We start from the raw sequence: 20,416 nt of genomic DNA, 5'->3' as shown, positions 1-20,416 counted from the left end.
AGAAGCCAAAATACTTTTAATTTACAGAATTAGTTACAATATTTTAGATCGCTGAATATAATAAATTTTCAAGTGCGTTGTATATATTTTCTGTTGAGAACATTATTGTATTTGAACTAAAGAAGATTTTAGACTATCCATTTTTGACAGTCAGTTTCGTTTGCTGGAGATATTAATATTTTTACTTTCAGTTAAATCTCATATCATAACTTTATATTCATGATTTTCACAACAAAACGTTTTTAAGCATGAAACTGCGATTGTCATTAAAGTTATGTTATTTCAATAGTCTTACACTTCATCGCTTAAATATGTATATGGATATTCCTGATGGAGTCGAGTGCAATGAAGTCATACTGTTACTAAAATCGTAATTATCTAAGTAATTCATCATTTAGTTGCTCGTTGTCCTTCGTGGTATTGAGACTTAACTTTCTAACTCCGTATGTTAACTAAATAGATAATACACAAAATTTTTCTTCCTCAGTTCTCAGCAATAGAAAAAATTAAGGTATGAAGGAGGTTTATAATAGACTGAATTTCATTGTAATAGAGTAATCTTTACAATGGAAAATCATCAAAATACAAGAAAAAATTTAACAACAACTGAATGATTAAATTGTTTAAAGTCTAAAATTATATAGAAATTATTTTTACGTATTATATATTGAGGAATATATATATATATATATATATATATATATATATATATATATATATATATATATATATATATATATATATATATAGCATAATATAGAGAGAAAACGTCAAAATTTCATTTAATTTTTTTAATTGAAATTTCAAAAAGGAATTGCTCTGAAGAACATATTCAAAATTTGTTCCAAATTATATTTGCAACAAATTTTTTAATGCTAGGTCAGGCTGTCCATCCTTTAAACGTCCAAGTATGTTCTTTTTTTTTTCTTTTCTTTATTAGTAGAAATTATAGTGATCTTTTCCAATAAAATTATTATTTGTAATATATTTTTAAAATTCGAAATAAAAATATTATATATTCTATTAAAATTATAAGAATTTTAGGAACTAATTATATCGTAGATCAAAAATACGAAAGAAAACAAAAATTTCTCATAATGACAAATTACTAAAACATACATATTTTTAACAGATTATCAATTATTGCAAAATTAGCATTTCTGAACTCGGCCTGAACTTTAAACTTACCAGAAGAAACTAATCGAATAATTTGTGCTCCAACTCCACGCAGTAAATAATTATATTATCAAAAAATTATTCTTTCAAAAAGAAAAGAAAGGAAACAGATTTAATGTTAACCAACAACATCGAAAGCCATTATGAGCCGTCCTTGAAAATGCTCCGTTGACTTGTTTTCTTTTTAAACCGCCAAAAAGCTACCGACGAAAAGATTGAAACTCTTGATTCTGTGCGCCAAGGGTGGTCAATGACAACTTTATGCAAATAGCTTTTCTCACCCAAAGCGATTAACAGAACATCTGCGCTGTTTTTTCCCAACATGATACTGGGTTTCCATTTCTAGACAAATTCATCTGAGTCTAATCATCAATCTAATGTACTATTTGGATTGTTTATTTGATTAACTGTGAGTTACATAAAGCAGATAACTTTTTTTTCTTCGCTATTGTTTTTTTTCTGCTATTTTCCAATGTATCCCATTCATTTGTTAACAAAGTTTTGGTTTAGCTGAAATATCTACTTGGTGCTACTGCGCACTACTATAAAAACATCTGCGCAATTACTATGAAAAAATAAAATTTCTATTAAAATTCTGCGCTTTTACTATGAAAAAATGTCTCTATTAAAAGTCTGGGTGTTAATTGTAGAAAAATATTTTTATAATTACCGAAATCACTGATGCAAAAATGTTTTGTCTGATCACGATTTTTCGGGCATGGTCCACAGGAGCCTAAAAATAAAGAAAAAGTCGTCTATGAAAGTAATAATCTAAAACAAATTTTATTTCCATGCAAAAACTGCAAATGAATTCGCATTATATTAACAAACAAGCAAGCAATTAAATGAAGTAGTTACCTCCTCTGGCAGATCGAGGTTTCTGTATACGTTCTGTAATAAGGAAAAAAAAAATATTCTAAGGTATGAGGGTAATATTCATAAGGTATTCTAAGCCTTACCTTAAAGTGCCTTATAATATTAAAAAACAAAACATGTTAAGGTATTCTAAGTTCGGGATGAATTTTTTGAGAAAAAGATATAAAGCATTTGTATTCTTTAATTTTTGAATAAAATAGAATGGGAAAGCATATATTAAATAAAAAAAAACATTTAAAATTGAAACGTGCTTTGAAAATTAATATTATATATGTATATGTATTGCAAAACATATAAAATTTGAAAACAAGATATATTTCAAATTGTCTAAAAATATATATAAAACAAAAGCTTTCTGGTTCAGAAATGTATAAAATGATTGGTTCAAAATTTTGTAGATAATTTAAGAAATATATTGCCTATTTTCTGAATAAGGAATTAAGTTCTTTTTTTTTCTTTCAGTATTTTCAATATTGAATATTCGATTGATATATAACATGCCATTTCAATTTTTTCATTACATTGTGAAACAATGAAGCAACAGTAAAATATTTTTATGAACGGATTGCGTATTCTATTGTTAGGAACTATACAACATTTAAAAAAATCATTATGCAGAATTTAAAAAAAAATACATATCGTATTTTAAATAATTAGGTGTTTTGTAAGAAAATTTTATCAAAATTCAGAATTTCAGATAAAATATAGCAATAAAATATATACTATATGAAAAAAGACGGATACGACACCCCAAAGAATGAACGTAGGAACAAAATCCAAACGAGTTTATATTTTTAAAAAATTGCTCCGAAATTAAGAATATTAAACTTAAAAAAAAAAAAAAACATTTGAATCTTATCAAAAATTGACTACTCAACGTAGTTACCCAACATTGCTATTTAATTCATATTCAAGTTCAAAGAAATATTGATCTTTTTTTAAGCTAAAAAGAGCTGAACAATCAAAAGATTAAAATTTTCTCTGAATCATGTAAGATAAGACATGTAATGGGAAGATTATTTCACATTATTAACAATTTGCAAACACAAATAATAGCAATTAATTTTCTTTTATCTTTTTGTAGTCTATTATTATTAATAACAATAGTGATAATTAGGTCGTTATCTTTCAGAATTTCTGCTTTTTGGGGTCATTTTTTTTTATCAGTGCGGAAGGTCAAAGCTTATCAAAGCTTATAATAATGAAACACTTTGAATTCGACATCTGTGAAAACAAACATATACAAATAAAAAGAGTAATCAGAATGATAATAAAACTTCTAAAAAATTCTAAATAATTTGAGTTTGGCGATAAAACATTAAGCTTGGAAAGTAATTTGTGTACATATTTAATGAATGAAGAAGCATGATAAAAGTATGTAACCTTATTTAAGTAATGCAACCTAAGAGCTTGTGTTATTTCTTTTTTTTCCTTTTAGTTAATTGTGTTAACTAAAAGAAAGGATTGGTTAAACTAAAATTGGGTTAACAAAAGTTTTGAATTGGTTTTCTATTAGTTAACGTTATATCGTGAAAAAAAAATCATCGATAGCCAATAAACGGGAAATTTCTTATACAGATAATTAAGACTGAGAAAAGAAAGTCTGAAAATAAAGTAGAGTTTTGAAAGATTAGCTAGAAATAAAAAAAAAATACAAATTTAATTAAATTTTATATTAAAACGAAATAAATATACTTTTATGTAAAGAGGATGCAACGTTATATCTTTATTCGATCTCTAATTTTGCATTCGTCTGTCGTAGATACGCATATTTTTTCTATAAAAACAACGAAATCGAAATTTTTATACGACCATCCTGTACCTTATAATTATGTTTAGTAAAAGTTTACACGCATCTTAGTGAATAAACACCCAAGGTTTGATTTTCGTTGGACAAAAATCAACATCCTGTAAATCGAAAATGTTCAAGTGGAATTGGATAAGCGACAGGGGAGTACAATTAATTAGCGGGGCTAAATAGTGCATGTAAATTGGGATTATAAAAATCAGATTAGTACGACAGCCATATATTCGCAATTACACATACCATAATCACACTTAAATAGAATCAACTCAAATGTTTAGATGAAATATTTATTAATTTTCGACTAACAAAAGTATATTTTTTGTGTTATATTTTTTAAGAATTTGTTTAAAATTTTATTAAACATCACTATCGGGAACGAAGGACTGTATAAAAAGTGAGATTTCGTAATTTATATATATGTAAACACAATTTTGCAGATGCGTGGCCGACAAGATGATATTTTCGAAATTTTAACTTCGATTTATTTTACCACGGGAGTCATAATTGATACAGAGAAGAAGCGAAGCGATGATAAAATGACGTATTTTTACATCGCGATAGAAGAGCAAAGTGATCGAAATTTCCCCTTCAGTGATTTTACTATTAGATTCTGATAGTGATTTCTTTGCCACGTGTTGATTTAGGCAAGGGAATCTTACTTATCTATGAAAGGTAGGTGCTAGTGTTATGGATTTTTATCCCTTCGCTCGGAGTTTGAGAAAAGGCATATAAAACCAGTTTTCTAGAGCACGTATTAAAAATATTTAAAAAGTGAGAATTGGATCAGGAACTAAGAGAATATTTTAGAATGAAGTTAATTGGACTAAATGAAGATTTAAATTAAATTTAAAAATATCATTAAACATATATATTTTAAAAGACATCATAACATGGATGTTTACTTCATTTGAAAGTTATTTTTAACTGAAAACACATTTACGGCCGACATTTTTGAAAATAAAGATCAGGTAAATGTAAAACAATGTACCCTTTTATTATAATCTAACTGTTCTGTATTAATACCGAATTTCTTGGGGTTACGACGGGTAATTTAAAAATCCCCAAGTCTCCATTATGAAATTCGCTTATATAATTAACGTCATGCTTACAAATTTAAACTTTCTGAAGAACGCCGAAAAATAGTTTAAAAAAATTCAACATCAAGTAACCTTTTGTATTATATTCATACTAAAAAAGCTTAGAAAACCAGCTTACCTCCTTTCTTTTTATCTTTAGGACTTTTGGGCTTTTCCCCACTTGCCAGCGGCAACACATTGATTGTCAGGGGCGCAGGTGTCTTGTAAAGTCCTGACGTATTTGCATACACTTCATCAGCATCTTTATTCTCAAAAGAATATTTCAATCTTCCGTTTGGAACATAGTTTTTAAAAGGGTCCTCCACCCTTTTATTGATGGGAATGGAAATGTCCACAGGCTTTGGATACTTAGAGATGGTAAGTTCGTGCCTTTTTTCTTTTACCGGTGTCTTCGATATCGTGTTCGAGTGGCTGCCGTCCTCCCCGTTGGAGCTGCTCGAATCTCTCTGGGTCAATACCGGGAGCTCAGCTGCATAATCATGGTGGACTTCTTCAACTTTCGGCTTGTCCATGAATTTAATTCGAGACGCATTGCGGAAAGTTTGGTAAAAATCCAAAGTGGGTTGAGGTTTGAAAATGGGCACCACCCCTCTCTTGAAGGGCGGGAAATGTTTTTTGGTTTCGCCACCGAAGGAATCGCCCTCAGAAGATTTGAAATATTCCTTTTTCTCAGCAGGTGGTGGAGAAGTGGAAGGAATGTGGCGGAAGATAGGGTATTCGTGGCCCTTATAAGGCTTTTCACCATACCCATAAGCGAAAGGAGGTTTGGATGGGTGACGATAGAATGAGGTCGGTGTGGTTTTGGGTTTCACTTCGAAGACAGGTACGCTGTAGGATTGGCTGGCAGTTGGTGTCGCCAATGTTGGAAGTACTGGATTATTTGGCGATTTCAGGGGATAATGACTCCTCCCATGGGTGTAGCTTTGTTTTGGAAGCCAATATTCGTAGTAAATACCGGGATTATGAGATCTTAAGAGCACCTGAAATCAGAAGGGATTAAATCTTAGTAAAGTTTATTTTGGATGCCAATATTTGTAATAAATATCTAGGTCAAAAGGAACATTTGGAATCAAAAGGAACTGAATCCTTAGTAGGTAATTACGAGATAAAAAGAGTTTTCTATGGAAAGGTAGTTTCCATCTAAAATAGAAAAATCTATTCTTTGATTTTTATCATAGTTTTCCCGAGTGAAGCAAGTTCATGAGAGAAAATTTTCAATATATTAAGGATATATATGTTTTTCAGTTTCAGGTCGAGCTCTTTTTTTTTTTTTTTTAAGTCACAGAAAGTTCATAATTTAATTTCAAATATCTCGATCAATTTTACAGATAACTCCATTTAAACTTTTTTCAGTCTTAAGATATAGTCGTACATTTTTCTAATTGGACTATTTGGTCTATCTCCTTTATTTTTTAGTTATTTTTTGTAATTACTGTTCGTCAACGGATTCTGAGACGACCAGATTGCGACGACTCCATTTCATTAAGGCAAGACGAAGAACGATGAGTGCATTTCCGATATTCCCTTTGACCTTGGCTTTCCCCTATAAGATACTAAGATATGTATACATATCCTTTCATCTTTCCTTTCACCCCTATTTTGACGAATTAAACCCATTCTAAAGCATGCGCAAAAACGCGGAGGGTTTTACAATCCGCTGCTGAACAGTACCTATGTATATCATCGATAGGGACTCCGTAATCTGTCTCAAAAAATTTAGCATAGTCTCTTTACTTTATATACATATTACTATCCTGGCTATACGAGACGTCGAAGTGAATTTAAAGGTCTTAAAAGAGCTTTACCGATCACCCTGTGTGTAACATTATATAACATAGTTTCGCAAAACAAACTTTTTGTTGTTTAACATCAAATCAGTTTACACAGCAGGCGTATTATGTACAAAAAAGAAGCGATATTTACCAAGAGCAAATGGCAGAAATTTTCCACTTCAGTGATTTTACTATAAGATTTTGATAGGATTTTTTTTTTTTTTTTTTTTTTTTACACATGTCAAGTTAAGCAAAGAAATCTTAGATATTTTTGAAAAGTACGTGTAAATGCTAGGGATCTTTATCCCTTCGTTCCTGGTGTGGTAATTACGGAATCAGCAATTTTGTTAAGCGCGTATTAGAAATAATTAAATAATAAGTGGAATGGGATCAGGGAATAAGCTAACATTTTAGAATGAAGTCAACATAGGCTAATCTAAGATAAAAAGAATTAGGAAATTGAGATTTTACATATATATGCAGAGAGCGAGAGAGATTTGAGCTTGCTTATAAAGCTTCAAATTGCACAAAATACTGAATTCTTTTCTAATGATGTTTATCATTCATTTATATATATATCAAAATAGAAAAAAAAAGTGTTAAAAAATCTTTTAGCATCGATATTTATAACAGAAAATACTTGAGATTTTCGTTTTTTTTTTTTTTTTTTTTTTTTTATCGTGTCCATATGCATACACTCAGACAAAACTACATAAATCTATCGCTCTTACAGCCATGAAATTCAGCACATCAGTAGTTGTAACGATGGCTTATTGCATTTTTAAAATTTCAAGCAGAAAATTTGTATTTAATATTTTTGTTCTGTTAGATGATTTTTCGCACTTATTTGCTTGTAATTTCGTTTCTGGTGATTGTAGAAAATCGAAATCCTCATTCTAAAGAAATTTTTCTTGCTCTTCTGACTTAATTTACTAAGATTTATATAAAAAAATTAAATTCCTGCGTCCGACCAGTGCTCATTACATGTGTTGAAAATGCCTTCTGGTCTCAGAGCTTGCATATATTTGTCACAATTCTCATCCTCTCAACATGTTCAAATGTAATTTTTACTTCTCTTGATGCCTCCGAACAACCTCCCGAGTTTATGGGTCCATTAATAGAAGTCACTGTATATTTTTTCTGGATTTCTTGTAACTTCATAAATAATTATACATATGGCAATTTCACATTACAATGTTACGAATTTGAATGCTGCTTTCCAGCGTAATTACTTCCATCATAAGAAAGATAGTTTACAACCAGATCTGAATGTTTGCTAAACGGATGCCGGATCAATGAGTCAGTCCCAACCTTAGCAACTGAATTGAAAACCATTTGGTGACTATGACAGCAAAATGGAAGATTCCAGAATCTTTAGGAATTTGACGATAGGTCCATTGGGAGGCGATTTAAATTCGTAAGGGAAGAACCTTCTCTGTCCTTTATCGGAGGCTATAAAAGCCCGGGAAACCAGCTCTGAAGCAGATATTGTAGTTGAGTCAGTAGTGCCGAGTCAGTTGGCAGTTGAGCACAGCTAAAGCGAAGAGGCAGTGGAAAATAGCAGACGTTTGAGGTTCATGAATAGTTATGGAAAATCTCTGTACCTACTGAGTTTTGTCTGGACGCTTTGTATTGATGTGGTTGTTTACTACTGATTAGCTAACTAGTGTGCCGTTGATTATAGTAAATGTGGTTCTTGTGTACATATCGACTATATTCTGTCGTATGCGTGCGTACGCCGTTTTATGATGAATTAACCTCTTTTTTTTTATTTTATTGAGCCTGTCGGAATGTTTAACCCTACAACCACTACACCAAAATGGTGGATTGTTGTTGAGTTTGCTGAAATTGTTTTCTGAATTTTCTGAAGAATTTTACGAAACAATATACAAAGAAAATCACTGATTCAAATTACCTGAAAATATTATGGAAGGAAATGGCTTTTTGTTTTTTCCTGTTAAATTTGTAAATGTGAGGACAACCCTTTTTTGAAATGACCATTGCAAATGAACTTTTATGTAGTTGCTAACACGATGATTAAAAAAGAAACAACTCACAGATACCTACCAGAACATATAACTCTTGGTTCAGTGGACCTTTGACCACCAACTCTTCTGCAATGTCATCGATTTTGAGAAATTCAACGGTTGACCCTGCAATTTCATAATGGCTTCCATATTTCATTGCAGTTTGATCTCTGTTGAAAATGATTCCTTTGCTTCTGTCTTGCAAAGCTATAAGAAAGAGGAAGTAGAAAGACCACTTTTAATAGATTAAACAAATCGAAATTTAACAATTTGCCATCAATATTTCTATTCAAATCTCATTTGGTGCAGATCTAGAAAAAATACAAGCCATGATCATTTAGATACTAGTCATGATCAAGATTATCTCTAATGGATTATCTTGTGCAAATGTGTTTAAACCTTAATATCAAAAAGTTATTTTACGGGCAAAGTATAAAAGGCTTTGTTTCCAATCAGGAGCTATCGACATTCAAACTCGATATCAGCAAAGAATCGCCGTGTAAACGGTCTGATGCTCGCTATATCCATGAGAGTCATATGTCTCCCTACTGGAGAGGTACAAAAAGTTGAAGAGAAAATATCGACTCAGTTACCGTCCTCGTCATTAGACTACAGTTCAAAATTAAGAAATCCTTCCCAAAGCAAGCTTTATTCTATGTGAAAAAAAGGGACGTAAATACAGCAGAAAGACTTCGTATTCTCTCTAAACTATTTATATCATATAGAACCTGTCTGTTTTTGTCTAGTTCCAGTAAAAAGTGTAAAAATGTCCCGCCCCTTTTTCAGTTCGAATTTTCCATTTCAGGATCATTTTTGTAACAATACTAAATATTAGTTAACTATAAAGAATAATGTGAATGCTTATTTGTGATGTTGGCTCTGTATTGATAATCTTTCAGACCAAGAACTACCAAATTTGCCACAAATGTACTTTGGGAGGTGGAAATTTTTTCAAAATTCCAAAGATATCACAATAAAAAATGAGTTTTATATTATTTTAATTAAAATATACTATAAAATTTAATTAAATATACCATTTTAATGAAAAGAACGGTCCAAAAGATATTAGTGTTCCCTTTTAAACAGGAACGTGAAAGCTAATGATATTTGGGAGAAATTTTTCCTCGAAAATATAAAGATCATTAAAAAATAATTGACATTCTTTTGTACTGTATGAGTCTTGATTTTATATTTAAAACCACTTACAATGAAACTGTTTTGTTTTGCCATTAAATCATAAGCATCAGACGTCTGAAAATGCCCGAAAGTAATTATAGAGTTAAAATCGAGCCCATATTGATGGATTAATTCTTAAATTAAATATAGATCTATGAATTTGTTGTAAAGTTAGTATATTTAATTAAATCTTTTCACGTGCGTAAGATTAAACGACAATCGACCGATTGATGAATTTGAACTAAAATTTGTTCAAAAAATCTACAATTTCGAAGCCCATATTATATACATAAATCATTCATCAAATTTTTTTCCATTTTATTCAATTTTGGCAGAAATTTTATATATATATATATATCCCTTTTTTTTCAGCATATTATATCTAAAGGCATTAAAATTAATTATAAAAATGAAATCTTTTTCTTCTTTATTTTTGGTAAACACAAAATTTGGTAGACACAGAAAAAGAAAATGAATATTAAAAAAAGACAAGAAAATTTAATCTTGCAAGAAATGATTTTTCTCCTTTTAATAAATTAAGCATTTTAATGGAACAGCTTCTTTTATGATTCCAAATTTTATTTCTTTTTAATCAATAACTATTTCTTTAGAGTCACAGTTCGGTAAAAATAAGACATTAAGGTCATTTATATGGCCTTTGAGCATTACAAAGTACCATTAAAATCTAAAACCAAAAAAAAAAAACTACTTACAAAAACTTTGCCATTATTACAATTTAGTAATGCCTTTTGAACATTTTTTTACTTACTTTTAATTACTTAAATGCATCATTTGCTTTAAAATATTCATTATAGATTCTTTTATTTAATGTTTAAAAACATACTTATAGATTAAAATCAAAAAGCTACTTAAAAGCTGTCTACGATACTATAAATAGTGTAGATATTTTTATAATTTAAAAGTCCATGATGCTGAAAAAATAAGCTCCAAAGCTAAAAAAAAAAAAAAAAAGGTTTTAGCATCTTGTTAATGACTAAATAAAGTTCAATGAATTTTTCTGCTCTTAAACTTAAGTTTTCTATTAAGATAAATCTAAATTTTTAATTAATACCTTTGACTCTTGCCAGAGTAAACTTTTGTTTTTGATGATTAAGAAAGAGAGCTTTGTTAATTTTTAATTATGTTTTGGAAATTTCCCCATTAAAAAGTCAAGCTATTATGCATTTTCTTGCAACAAGAATTGAAAAATAACAAAAAGCAAAGGAACATCAAAAGAATAAAATGTAATTATGGAATTTTAAAGTATGGCAAGAAAATAGAAATTTAAATCATACAGTTAATTTTAGAAAAATAAATAAAACATGCATAATTTTATCTTAGTATATTTTAGCCAGATTAGTGATCTATTTTGATAGACCTGGGATATTTCGAGGCGACTTGATATTTTGAGACCTATTTTTCAGAATTTTGAACTGTGTCAGATGACGAGGGCGGTAAATGAACTGGCGATAATTTAACAGAACATCACACTATCGCAATAGTACTTGAAGATAACAATATTAAGAAAACATATAATTTGTATATAACAGATAAGGAAGAAGTGGGTTTTAAATGCGAGATTTAAAAGCTTCCATTTCCTGAACTACTTCAGCTAAAAAGATGCAGATTCCATTCCGGAAAGGTTGGGGGTATGTCCTAAACTAATTACCATCTCTACTAGTAACAAAAGATTATATATATATATATATATATATATATATATATATATATATATATATATGGGGGGCACATTATACAGGGCAGACAGTTTGAACTACGGAACGAAACTCTGCACGAATATAATTAGGAGTAAAGAAATGTACACATGAGAGATTTTTTCCTTCAAAATTTTAATTAGAATTGCAAAAAATTAAATGTAATCTCGCGCCCTTTTTCGCCATAATTCCCAAACGTATGATTGCTTAAAACTAAATTTTACACAACTTTAAATTAATTAAATTTAAAAAATTGTTTTTAATGGGACCAATTTATTTCGGATGCCATTTTTTTTTCTTAAATTCCTGCAATTCAAAAAAATTTTGCATGATCTTCAGCAATAGATTACAAGGATATTTGAAACGTTTTCATTGTTTCAAAAAATATTTAAATCGAGTGATTTTCTTTTATTTTTTTTTAGGCTAAAGAAGGAACATTCTGTAAATTAATTATCTACGTAGTTTATATGAAGAATCAGAAAGCGAAATTATATTACTGTTATACGCGACATTAAATTTGAAATAAATTATTCATATACTTCAATTTATAATAGTGCTACGATGTGATGGGGCACCATTAAGAAAATTCATGCACACAATAAATATAATAGGTGTAAGGTAATTAAATTGCACAGCAATAATATCTATCAACGTTTGGTACTTATAAATATTTTGTTCAAGAAATCGTGCATATCCAGTTATTTTTCAAGAAATTTATTGAAATTAAACAACAAATATCCCTGATGAACCTGCTGGTTGCTAAAGCCGGCTAGTTACAACATAAAATCCAAGACGCATTTATGGCCATAGCTACTTTAGTTACGGAAAGAACTATAACATTTTATACCAACTCGGATTAAGTGCCGAAGAAATCGATTTCTTAGTCTGAAAGGGTATAACCATGCTGAGACAGTCTGCTGGTTAAGAAAATGCAGCGATAAAATGACGAAATGCTACTTACCTAGGATATTTTTTACGAGAGGCTGTCGTATAATTAAATTTCTTGCTGATGCAGGGATGACGACGACTTCGTGATAGGAACTTCTGCTAGCTATAAAATAAATGCAACGGTTAGAAAAAAAAATTGCTTTGTAGAGGTGTTTGGAATAAATTGAAAATTTTGTTTGGCAAAAAGAAGAACAGTTGAAATTTTATTTTAATGAGCCCTTTTTCATCGCCGAGGATGCCAACAATGCCAGTTCGTAAAAAGAGCAAGTGTATAACTCAACAAAGTGAAATTTGAGATTATAAATCAGTAGTAGGGTTACTGGAAGAATTGTTTCATCTGCATGTTTGGGTTACTATATTGGCTACAAAATCAAGGATTAAATTAAAGTACATCTCAATTAAAAATAATTAAATCGCTTGATCTGAAAATGTATTTTGGGAATTCGTGAGATTGGGCAAATTACATTTTTTTTTTTTTTTTTTTTTTAATTTTCACATTGAGTTGAAACATAAACTTTAAGTGAATACATAAAGTTATAATGAAATATAAATCAATTCAACTTTAAAACAATTCATAACATAGCTAACCTTAGAGGTAAATTATCTTTAGATTTTTGTAAATATATAGATACGCATTAAACATACAAACGCATTTTTAATTAAAAAATACATATAGAAGCAGTCTGAATAACCTGAACATATGTTATGAAAAATATATAATAAAATAAATAATAATAATATAAATCATTTACCCACATATTTCATACCATATTGCTTTACCGTAAGGCTTTTCTACAAAAAGGCAACTAGAAAATTTAACATTATTTGTAATAATTTTAGAAAACCTGAATCGATCATTTCTATGACAAATATCTGTTAATTTTTCAAGATGAGAATGAACTTTGAAAAAGTCAATGACTGCAGACTTTAAAAAAAAAAATTGAAGAATTAATAATTCGTTAAAAATAAATATGAAATAATTGACCGTTGCAATATTTAGTTGCCAACTAGTGAAAACAACATTAAAAAACTTGTTTATAATCAAATCCCTTTTCGTAAAGACTTATTTTGAAGTAATGAGAACACGGAATGATTTTTTCCAGGACAGGGTATGATTGGAATTTCAAAATGATCTGCACAATGTTAAATCTTAAAAAGGTAGTCGATTGAAACCATAATCTGTACAATGTTAAAATGTTCGAAATGTACAATGTTAAATGCTCAAAATGTACAATGTTAAATGCTCAAAATGTACAATGTTAAATGCTCAAAATGTACAATGTTAAATGCTCAAAATGTACAATGTTAAATGCTCAAAATGTACAATGTTAAATGCTCAAAATGTACAATGTTAAATGTTCAAAATGTACAATGTTAAATGTTCAAAATGTACAATGTTAAATGTTCAAAATGTACAATGTTAAATGTTCAAATGTACAATGTTCAAAATGATCTGTACAATGTTAAATCTTAAAAAAAGAGTCGATTGAAACTGTGACGATACGCAAGACACTCATTTCATCTCTGATAAAACAAGATACCCGAAATTTATAAATATATCACAATCTCATTTAAGTAATAATTTTCTATTTTTTTAAATCTTAAATTACTTTATTCTAACACTGTCTTTTGTTTCCTCAACCAAATCCCTCTTTTTTTATTTATATATTTCTAACATGCGCTCTAAAAATTTGCTGATTTTGAACTTATCAGGGGAAAAATGGAGTGACGGATCTTTTTATCTCTAAAGGAAAAAATAATCCCTAACGTCTAAGGAATTCTTTTCAGATATACCTAATATTATCTTTCTTAAATCAACATATAAAAAAAAATCTCTATAATAATCTCTCAGTAAAAGCAACAAGGGAATACACACTTTTCTCCTGCACCGATGTAAACAAACGCGTTTTGCCTTTGGTTTCCATGTACAAATCATGCCCCCCCCCTTAAAATATAAAAATAAATTGAAGTTAATTAAAAATTTATCTTTCTTTCGGTCAAGTATTTGTAAAACATTTATATTATATATATTTTAAAATCTAATTTAATTTTCTAATTTTTAGCTTAATTCAGACCAAATTAACATATTCATTCAAAAATGTTCTCTTATTTCCTGATCCAATTCCACTTTTTCTATTTAATTAATTCAACTCGAGTTCTAAAATTGCTGACATCGACAAGTTTCCACACTCAGAGTGAAGAGTTAAACTTTTAGCTAAGCGAGTTCTTTTTAAAAGATCCCTATAAGTTCCTTTACCTAATTCGACACGTGTCAAAAAATCCCTATCAAAATCTCACAGTATATAATCATGGGGATAAATATTTCATTAGCTTTTCCTCATTTCGCTCTTGTGTCGTTCTGCGTTGATGTGCTCGTCGCTTCTACTTGTACATAAATCATACATCCCAGGATGGAATAAAACGATGTTAAAAATTCAAAGTGTCTACTCTATCTTCGGCCGCGATTCCGCTTAGAAAATTATGTTCACACACACACGCACTATATTATATTATATTATGTGTGTGTGTGTGTAAAAAAAAATATGTAATATTATTTCGAATCCTCTCGGCTAAATAATATGTGACATATTTTGGTTTAAGTAGCGTGCATGTTTGACAAGCAGTGAAGAGACTTTGCATCTTTAATTTCGTTTTATTCTCTCTCGAGAATAAACATGATTATTTACGAGAAGCGCAGTGAGGCACAAAAGCAGAAGGCAAAAAGGGCCAAAAGACCGAACAAATGATAACTAGCCTTATATAACATAGAATTTCCGGTCAGGCGCCACTTCAATACACGTGGTGACCTTTGACACCTTTTCAAGGGCAACCGAAGATATCACTTTCTCTTGATACGTAGTACTCATGGCGCATTATTTTTACAGAGGAACTAATTAAACTGAAAGTGGAATTGGATCACGAAATAAGAGAATATGTTAGAATGAAGTTACGATGGGCTAAATTAAGATAAAATCTTGGAAATTAATTTGTATTAAATTAAGAGTCTAAAATATCATTACACACACACACACACACACACACACACACACACACACACACACACACACACACACACACACACACACACACACACACACACATACATATATATATACAGGGTGGTTATAATTAAATTTCCCTTATAAACAGCATTATACAACGCAAACGGATTTCAACGAAATTTGATATACAGACTATACACGAGATGCGTTCACGGAATTTTGAAAAAAACATTTTTAGTTCCAAAATTTCTACCAGGAGGTGCCTTTTCCAGGAGAAACATTCATTTTAACACAACAAAGACTGAAACGGAATAATGAAACAATATTAACATTTACTGAATAGTTTCTGATCATCTTGTCACCGAATCATATTAAAGTAAAGGTAAGGGAAAAATAACAATACGCTGTTCGAAACAGAAAAAACAGTTCAGTTTGTAGAAAATTAGAACAGATTAGGACGAAACTGCATAAGAGGAGCAGTCGTTAATCGTCTCCAGGATGTTGTGGGGAAAGGGGCTCCATGTGACCACCCTCATTCACCAGGTAAATTTCAAGTCATTGGACAGTGTGTTCAACAGCAGATCCTAAATGATCCAGTTGTGATGCTTTGCACATGAAGCGTTATGGACTTCCTTAAGTCATTCAACGTCACAACAAGATACATTCAACATTACAGCCGGAAACATAGACATAAAACATGACAACGACTGCAAACGTTTCTTACCCTAAGCTTACCCTTTGTAAAGCTTCCTCTTCTTCGCAAGCATGCAAATCTCGACATTTTTTCCCTAGAATTGACAGCTTTTCCCGGTTTTACATTTTATTACTCATAATTCTTGTTCTGGATAGTTAATACATTTCTGTATTCCGTTTTGGCCTTTTTTTTTGTGTTAAATTTAATGTTTTCCCTGGAAAAGCGCCCTCTGGTAAATACTGTGGAGCTTTTTTTTTTTTCGAAATTTCGTGAGCGTGTCTCGTGTATAGTCTACAAACCAAAATCTGTTTGCGTTGTAGAATGCTGTTTATAGGGGAAGTTTAATTATAGCCACCTTGTGTATATATATATATACCCGCTATTTTGTTCGAAATATAAAAGTTTTTATATGCGAATTATTAAATCCGGTTATTTTTAAGGTTACCTTTATTAGATGATTTGTTCATTCATTTAGTTATATTTGCTATTTAAAAACTGCTTACATAGAGATGAAACTAAAATCAATACAACAAATAATTGTTTCCTCGTTTTGGAAATTAAAGATCCTGTACTTTCCGTGGCTTTTGGAGTTAATACAGCTCTGATCTACATATCCCCAATAATTCCATCGTAAAATTTGTAACTGCATCAACTATGCAACTAGTATGCAATCTACTGTAACTTGCGATTAAGACCATGCCGAAAACTTGTTTTGTAATAAAAATGGTAAAAAATGTCATCTATATATTCACGCATATCAACGCCTCATATCGATATATCTTGTATTAATTTTTTTCGTATCTGAGGATGCGAGATGCATATGGGATAAATGCACTCACCATTTTATCTTATATGCATGAAAGGCTTACCGCATGGACCGATTCTCAGTCCAGTAGTTTTTCGATTCATTTAATGAATTTTTAATGACTATGAAATTTTTGGCTATGCAGTATAAGTATATATTAATGCATGGAATGCTAGATTATATATAAAGATGAATGTTTGTTTCCTTGATTTTTTTACACAAATCCATAGTTGTTTTTTTTCTTCAATTTGATGAAATTTGGCACACCTACATTTTAAAACAAGAGTAACATCATTATGTATTTTCCAAAAGTTAATTAAAACATAGGCTAATTAAAAGTCAAGTAAGTATTTGTTTTTCATCCGTTTGTTCTGAAAACAACTCGATGGTGACTTTCTACACTGTTTTAAAACTTAAAAAAAATAATCGCTGGCGTCCTGGCATAGGGGTAGAGCGTCTTCCCCGTGATCTGGCCGTCCTGGGTTCGAGTCCCGATTAGGGCATGGTTGTTCTTCATCGGTTCTGTGAGATGTGTGAATGTGCCCCCCTGTGAAAAGGGGTTGTGCAAGCGAATGAGTGATACGTGAGTAGCAAAATCGTACTCTTGGCCCTAGTTGGAGATACTAAAACAAAAGAGAAGCTCCCTATCGGTTTACATCGCTGACTTCGAAGAAGCGGGCTTGTCCATGGCAAGTGCCATTAGAAACAACAACAAGAAATTTTTCGTTTTTAATTAAACCAATTTTATAATTTTCCCCCAATTTAAATAATTTTTAAATATAGTTTGATATGCAGTCTGTAACAACATTTTATTATTATGATAAAATTCAGACTTATTTTATCGTTTCATCAAATCATTCAGTCGCATACTTTTGCCAATATTAAAACAAAAATTGTTTTTAAAAAATACTTTCTTAGGGCATTCATTTCAAAAAAGGGTTTTCTATTCTATTTTTCCACTTATACCTCCAATTTGCACGCGCAATAATTTATAATAAACTGATTCCATAAAATTCACATTTTCCAATCTTATAAAAAAAAAGATGAAATTTAAAATAAATGTATCTCATATTTATAGTTTAACAGATAGCAAATCCAATTATTGCAACAGAAAAAACAAATGTAGCTTCTATGAATATTATATTAGAAGACTGCCCAGAAGACGGAGCGAAAGCAACTCACCACTTCCTGAAGAGAGCTGACCCTGGTAGACGTCCTTGTAGTGCACGCAGTTCGAATTCCGACCGCCGCACACCCCGCACATGTCCACCGTCACTCCTGACCCCAGGCGATCGTCGCAGCCTACGCGCTAGAAAGAAAAACCATTACCACCACCTGTCCCACGTCACACACACACTTGAGAGAATGAAGAATTTTATCTCGTAGTAGAAAGAGTTAAAACGCAAAAAAAATGTGCCACTTTGAACTAGAATGAAATCGGAATTTTCCGAAACCATTTTTTAAACCGTTTTTCGTTTTTAAAAATAACCTCGAAAAAACATTTTTATTTTTAGAATTAAAAAACTCAAGGCTAAATGTATTGCGATTGATTGTAGATTTTTAATTAAAATATTAAATTATAGCTTTTTTATTACACATTTCGTGATTTTTTATATTAAATACTAGCTGAAACTGGCAGTATTTTATCATTACTAGATTTGAGTATATGCGTAGATGAAACGTACAGAATTGAAAGTTTAATATTAATTATTGTATTTAGTTAAAATGAGGTACTTACATATGCATCATTATTCCTGTGTTTTGGTTTACATTAATTATATTTACTGTTGTATTTAGTTTTAAGTCATATGTAATGTTCTTGAATATGTATTGTTTTTGGCGATTCTATTAAGTGTATATTATATTATAAACAATTCCTATAGGGGAAATTGCATGTAATATGCCCTAGATTTTCCTATAGCAATATCTAAAATGAAACAAAAATAAACAAAAACTGATTTACAAAGTTTGGAAGTTTAATAGTAGTTACCCTCTAATTACAGCCGACACGACAATGGAGCCAACTTATAATCCCCCGATAAAGTTCCCTGGCGTTGTGTGCAGCTCATTTCTAGCAATTTGGAAGTTGTAGAATGTCTGAAGTAATGCCAGTGTCATTGGGAAATCAGATGAAGCGACTTATCGGTTTAAAAATCTTTGGAACATTAACATTTCTGTTGAGATTGACACGAAGTTTCCTTATTTCTGGAATCAAATCATTATCACTGGGGTTTAAATTCAACAACTCCAAGTTCCAGTGATCCAGAAAATGAGCTACGGGGGCTATCGAACTCATGCCGCCTTCTTTAACATATCGTTCCATTAGAATCATCAACAGAATGGATACCGATTTTGATATTCTATAAATTCCACATTGGTAAATATTAGTTACATACAACAATAGTGATTTAATCGAAGGATTTTAAGTGTTTCAAGTTGATACCGGTAAAGGTATCAGTTGCAATTAGGTGTTTGCCATTATGAAATTTTCACATCTTGGGAACAAAGGAATTAAAGCTAACTAAAGAATGTAAACCGTTACGAAATTTAGTACAATTAATTTCTTATAACAAGCTTAGCATTAAACATATAGACACTTCATGAGTACATTGAAATTACTATTGGAAAAAGTAACTTGGCCCATCATTGTAGGCTTAGTGTTGGATTTTAACCATTCATTTTTCTGAACAAGACTAAAAAAAAATAAATGTTGATGATTTTGACCCAGACAAATAAATCCTCAAACGAAGTTCAAAATGTGTCAAGCTCTTGCTAATTTGAAGCATAATGTGCAGCCTCATACAACTAATTACCGTCATTCATTCAACCTATGTGAAGAATATATAAGTAAACTATCAAAGAATAATTATCGACAGGCAACAATTAATGATTTTTATTGTTATTTTTGAACTAAATTATAAATCACTCGGGGGTAAATGTTTTATACTTTCTTCTAGATGCGATATAAATATAGTTGATTTTACCCAATTCGATTATTGTCAGCGATAAATCGATTTTAATCGATTAATTGATCAAAATTCTCTAGTCCCGAAGTAAACACATTAAGCAACAGCTGCTGTGCTTGTAACATATTGAATTCCTCCTATGCTGAATAAAAGCGATGCTAAATGAAATCAATAAACTGAAAGTAATGTGAAAGTACTGTGAAGGGAAAATTCATGCCCTTAAAAAATTGTCTTTATTTGAAAGCATGCTGAATGGTTATTACCATTCAGCATGCAATTATCAGCAGCATAATACCAGCAGCATGCCCGCTTTTACAATTTTGATTGAATAGTGATTTATATTGCAGGAGATATG

At 30.5% G+C, this 20,416-nt stretch overlaps 1 protein-coding gene across 3 annotated transcripts in view; it reads right to left on the bottom strand.

Moving 5' to 3' along the window:
• LOC129957483 (ADAMTS-like protein 5) overlaps window positions 1-20,416 on the bottom strand; it is a 314,328-nt gene that overhangs the window by 4,658 nt on the left and 289,254 nt on the right. For 2 of the 3 annotated variants that reach the window (XM_056069826.1, XM_056069810.1), the window contains 6 exons: window positions 18,278-18,404; window positions 12,608-12,697; window positions 8,796-8,962; window positions 5,075-5,936; window positions 2,035-2,067; window positions 1,847-1,909 (listed from right to left, as the gene is read on the bottom strand). In XM_056069826.1, coding sequence (XP_055925801.1) covers window positions 1,847-1,909; window positions 2,035-2,067; window positions 5,075-5,936; window positions 8,796-8,962; window positions 12,608-12,697; window positions 18,278-18,404 — 1,342 coding nt within the window. The remainder of the gene's footprint in view (window positions 1-1,846; window positions 1,910-2,034; window positions 2,068-5,074; window positions 5,937-8,795; window positions 8,963-12,607; window positions 12,698-18,277; window positions 18,405-20,416) is intronic. The other variant, XM_056069818.1, reaches the window with a different exon arrangement.

The sequence above is a fragment of the Argiope bruennichi genome, chromosome 2 (assembly GCF_947563725.1).
Source record: "Argiope bruennichi chromosome 2, qqArgBrue1.1, whole genome shotgun sequence".
Taxonomy (NCBI): Eukaryota; Metazoa; Arthropoda; class Arachnida; order Araneae; family Araneidae; genus Argiope; species Argiope bruennichi.
Note: the sequence above shows the minus strand (reverse complement) of the source record. Positions and strands in the feature narration are given on the sequence as shown.